Here is a 5,318-nt window from a genome sequence, read left to right on the forward strand (position 1 = left end):
GCCTGACGAAGCTGCTTCACCCAGTTGATGGAAATGTTTAGTCAATCTTCAGATCATTTTCAATTATACAGGTCACGTGTATAGATGATCACTGTGTTCTCTATGTTTTCACCTCATATTTATAATGCAGTCTATCCAACAATGTCCCCTCAGGGGTGGCAGTCAAATTCCTGTGCTCTCCACAATATTAACAGCAGGTATGCAGTTATTAATATATGTGTTGAGACAAGATTTACTTTAACTTAAACATATTTCTCCAACAATAAAGTAGGTCAGATCTTGAGATAATATTTAATGTATTTACATTTTTGCATTTCTGGATATAGGAGAAAATAGGTTTTCTTATCATCTTTGCCAATTGCTGCCTGTACTCAGGCCTGTTTTGTGCTAAAATGTTCTATGTGTAATATTTCTGAGTTAACTAACATTATTCTTCATTGTTTGCATTAGATTCAAAATTTCCTTTTGTAAACAATGTTGCAGTGTAGTGAGTTTTTATAATGTAAATTACTATCAACATTGTAGATACACTGATGTTTTTGTGTCCTTTTACTATAACATTTGTTCAGTCTATTTAAACCATAGACTATAATAAAGAAATGAATACTCTAAGACCCTTGTTGTAGTATCACAACTTTAACTTTGTCATGTGTTGCTCTGATAAGTTAAATCATAACCTTCTAATGCCACCTAGTGGATGTAAGTAAAGTCACCAACAACGAGGAAGAGATTTGGAAAACTTCTTTTTATATCAACACACCAATGGGTACAAGTGCACATCAATTCAACACAATCAGCATCAATTAAATAAATTATCACTGTCCATATAAATATTTTACATCTGTACAAACACATTTAATTAAAAGCTAAACATTCATATTCTACCTTTAAATTAAAATAAACTCACTTGCCATTAACTGTTTTCACAGATATGATGTTGAAACCTTTGCAAGGTTGGCCACAATCAGATTTGTCTTTTGATTGTGATCCATTAGGTCCAAACTAAGTCCGAAGGCCTTGGGTGTTCCATGTGCACAAAAAAAGCACAATCTTTTGAGATACTGCAGAGTCTTCCCACACATTATTTTCCTTGTTCACAATTTTAAAGCTCACTTTCAGGGCAGTTACAGTTCTTGTAACCCTTGCCCATACAGGCTCACACGTGGCACAAACGTTTTCTGATCGTCAGCATCTCACAGCGTGCTCTCCAGTGTGTTGTAGTTATCTTTGAAACTTTTGAGCTCCAAGAAGTGTTTGGGCCTCTTGCTGCGTTGGCCTGTAGAGGGCAGGTAAGTTACCTGGATGGTGGAGGGAGTGCTGCGGATGGGAGAACCAGTCAGGTCTTTGGCTGCAGACTGGTGATGCTGGTCCAGGCTGGTGCTGCTAGAGTAGGCTTTCACGCTGAGAAAGGTGACAAGAAAAAGGGATGACTAAACTATTTACAGCATAAGACAGAGGGCATGCACAAAAAAACAATATAAATGCAAGAAAACTTACTTAAGTATGGTTATTCTAATAATTAATGATCATGCTCACCTTTGCAGCATGTTCACACAACTTCAGTCTTACTGGCAACTGCACATTCTTACCAGCCCATACTTCTAAAGTATCATCTGATCATAAAGTATATTTGCACATACTTAAAAAAAATAAAAAAGCATGTTCAGCTATTTTGAGTGAGAGCTGTAAAGGCCTGTTAGTGTGAACACTGTGAACTATACCACAAAACTTCAAGTCTAGACCAGCACAGAAGTACTTACACATCAACCAGTTCGTTGAGAGCCTGTTGGTATTCAAGAAATTCTGCCTCTCCAAACACCTGAAACAGGCATTATAACAATTTTTTACTTTTACCTTAAACTCTTTCCTTAACCAACTTATTACACATTAAAGAAGACTTTTACCCACCCCAGTTCCATGGCGAGCACTGTCGTAGCCTTCAAGCAAGCGGTCGATGAGAGCGCTGCGGCTGCTCTTGATCAGAGAGTGGGAGTTGCGCAACTCCAGAAGCCAGTTCCTAAAGCTGCGTCCAGTAAAAGCGCTGGGATTGCGACTGATATCCTGCAGAGGAATTCCTGAAGTCCAAAGAGGATGAAAAAAATGTTAAGAAAGCTGAAGCTTCGGTATTCCTCAGCCACACATTGGGTCACTGAAGAACATAACTACAGAATGAAAATGTAGCAGACAATAACTATTTTAAAGAAAAAAAAACTTTTTTAACTTCTGCATCTCCACAAGAGGACAAAATTGAACTGCATTAGTAATGATAGTGATGAATATGGCGATTAAATTAGTTGAGATTAGAAAAAAATATATCAACTCTGAAAAGTAATAAAAAGCTTACTTCTAACCTCACCTGAGTCACGAATGGCATCCAGAGCTTTCATCCTGTACAGGTAGTTATAGCAACCTTTAAAAGATGAAACAGTTATTAGTTATTTGTTTTTACATTACAGAAAAGGAGTAGCATGCACTTTGCAAAAAAAGAAAAATTAATAGAAAGAGAAATGAAGTGCTGTGCTGAGCTGAGAGGAAAGGATGACTGACTAATCTGTGATCCACGTCTCAGTCTGTCGTCCTCTTCCGAAAGGAGACGAGGCTCGAAACAAATCTCCTGGACCTTGGACAGTCCCGAGTCTATCTCCTCCCTCAAACCCTGTAAATGCATAACATATAACTAAACGGTGCTCTGATAACACGAGATTATTAACTATTATCAACTTGCACCAGTGAAATTTCACTTTACCTTAGGTGCATTGTGGCCAATAGGTGCATGTGGTCCACGGCGTGATCTCATTGCAAAACGCATGATTTGCCTTTTAACAAAGATGAAGAGCAGCACGAACACCTGTGCAGAAATGCAAATGGTTTAATATTTAGCACAATAACATGCCTGTGTATTTAATACTGAACATAAATATGATTAACTTACCAAGCTCCCATAGGCCATGACTAAAACAACATTAACCCCCGACAAAGGCGACGAGTCTGCCATACTGTCAGTGATAAAAAAAAATAAAATAAAATAAATAAATCTGCAGGTCGATCGACTGGCTGGTAATTAGTTAATCTACCGTTATGTAGCTACATTAGCTCGTGTGCTAAAGTCGGTTTATCTTCTTTTTGTAAGCAATCGCCACAGCAGCACAGACATCACCCTTATTGTCACCATTGTAGCTGTCAAAAGTTGCCTTTTATGAAAAATAACTATACATAGTTCGAGCAACAACTGTTGTTCATAACAAGCGACATCATGAGTGAGATTATGCAGTTTAGCTAGCTTCGCATCTACAGAAGGAAATGATGCGCGAGCTTAAAAAATACCGTAATAACCACGTAAGAAGCGCAAGTCAAATTTAACAATCTGCCTTTAGGTACTTTATGTCATGTCCAAAAACAACTCTCTAAAAGTCACTGAAACCAATCCTGAGCTTATTTTTTTAAAAATATTTTGTTAATGTAAAAACATTGTATTTACAAGGTGAGTTTAACTTTGCTTTCACACTGGATGTGGTAAGCTTCAAAACAACACAATTCAAATAAATAAAGTTTATTATTATTATTATTATTATTATTATTATTATTATTATTATTATTATTATTATTATTATTATTCCGTGTGTTACTTGTTAAGCACTTATTTATAAGATTACTTGTTTTCAAACAAAAGTCAACAGGTTTCTTTTAAACAAATAGTATGGTTATATTTTATGCTTAGTTGCGTGTCATATAATTAAATTGTTCTTTTAACTTTTACGTATTTAGAAAAGTACAGCAACCTGAGATTATCTGATTTCTTAAATAAGGGCGTGCGATATGTAATCCGTCTAAAAAATATGTCACTGTCATTTGCCGTTGTTGTGCATAGTTTTTACTGCTTGGTAAAAGTTGTTTGTGTTGTGCATCCTGAAGATATCAGACTATATTAGTTAGCGGTCACGTGGTATGTGTCCGGTTTCTTCGAAGCGCTGTAACCACGTGACGCAACTCTCCGCGGTGTCAGAGTGGAAAAGAAACAGGTAAATTTACAGGCTCTCGCTTATTGTGTGAGCGAGTTGGCTCTTTTTATTTTCTCAATTTACTTGGATAAACTTTGAGTTCCGTAATTATATTCTGTCCTAAATCGGAATAGAAGGTCTGGAACGAGACCTTTTTGTCGACCGGCTTTGTATCAGTGTGTAATATTGAGCCGGGTTTCTGGTCAGTATCGCCTTTTATTTATTTTCATTATAGCGGCCTGCAGGCCTACCTTCAGCCTCGGAATATCCTATGTGGAGAGCCGGGGCGTCGGGTTACAGCGGGGCTAAATTGGCTGAGAGTGTTGCAGAGCGACAGTGCAGTTCTTTGAAGCTGCTAATATGCTATCATGGCTAACGTTGCCTAGTTATGCGAAAAGATATTAGTTAGCCTGGCTTCTAGTCGTTAGCCGACAGCTTGAAGCTACGAAGTAGTATCCACATTTTTGGTTTATTATTACGAACAGGAGGCTTTGGTGGACGTGGTCGGGGGAGAGCTAATTAACTTGTTGGCTGTGAAGCTAAGTCAACTAACTCCCAGCAATGCCGCTTTGTACGAGCAGGTATCGGCACCAAGTTAGCTAGTTAGTTAGCCACTGTTAAAGTTAGCTTCGTTGTCGCCATGAGGTGAAGCCGAGAGAAGCGGAAGCCCACCGAGATTTCAGACTTGGTTGCTCTCCCCCAAGTATTAGCAAGTGGGCTAGCATTTTGGCCATGTGGCTGGCTAGTGGAAGTGGGAAATGTTCGACGGGCCATGGCCCTGTGCTTGTTTCTAATCAAAACAGGGTTTTACGTAACATGTGGAAGATTAAGTAGTCACTGACCAGAGCAAGGTTAACAACTTGCTATTTAACAAGATGCACTTGACATTGTGTCTTGTTTTCCCCACTTGAAATTAAATACATCTTACATCTAAGTGATGGGGGGTTGTGATCCGACTTTATTTTTATCAATGCAGTCTAAACACCGTTGCAATATTTAGGTCTAGAAAGAGTTGCATCATGTTATGAGAGGGGATGTAAATAAGTTATGCACTGCCTTGTTTGCAGCAGGGCCTAGTGGATCAAGGCACGACTTGTTTCCCTGGGTCAATGCTGTAGACACGTCTCAAAAGAAGACACCCTTTGTCAGTCTTTTCCAGACTTCTCTGGAAACAAGGCTGATGCCACTGCTTATTCCCCAGCTCTCCGCAATAAGCTACCAGGCAGTTTGAGGAAGTACTGTGCTAGTGCACCCGACGTGTGTATGACATAAGTAGGTCATTTTCATATGTTTGTAACACTCCTCTCACCCTTGTCTCCT

General features: G+C 38.7%; 1 protein-coding gene across 1 annotated transcript; it reads right to left on the reverse strand.

Annotated features, from left to right (window-relative positions):
- Positions 1 to 726: 726 nt before the first annotated feature.
- Positions 727 to 3,279, reverse strand: LOC306769633 (protein C1orf43 homolog). The gene is made up of 7 exons (XM_079258314.1): positions 2,933 to 3,279; positions 2,747 to 2,848; positions 2,548 to 2,656; positions 2,357 to 2,410; positions 1,909 to 2,075; positions 1,761 to 1,819; positions 727 to 1,401 (listed from the first exon to the last, which is right to left on the reverse strand). The coding sequence occupies exons 1-7, from the start codon at positions 2,993 to 2,995 to the stop codon at positions 1,194 to 1,196; spliced, it is 762 nt and encodes a 253-aa protein (XP_079114440.1). The 5' UTR covers positions 2,996 to 3,279; the 3' UTR covers positions 727 to 1,193.
- Between the last annotated feature and the right edge of the window lie 2,039 nt (positions 3,280 to 5,318).

The sequence above is a fragment of the Telmatherina bonti genome (genome assembly GCF_933228915.1).
Source record: "Telmatherina bonti genome assembly, chromosome: 19".
NCBI classification, from domain to species: domain Eukaryota; kingdom Metazoa; phylum Chordata; class Actinopteri; order Atheriniformes; family Telmatherinidae; genus Telmatherina; species Telmatherina bonti.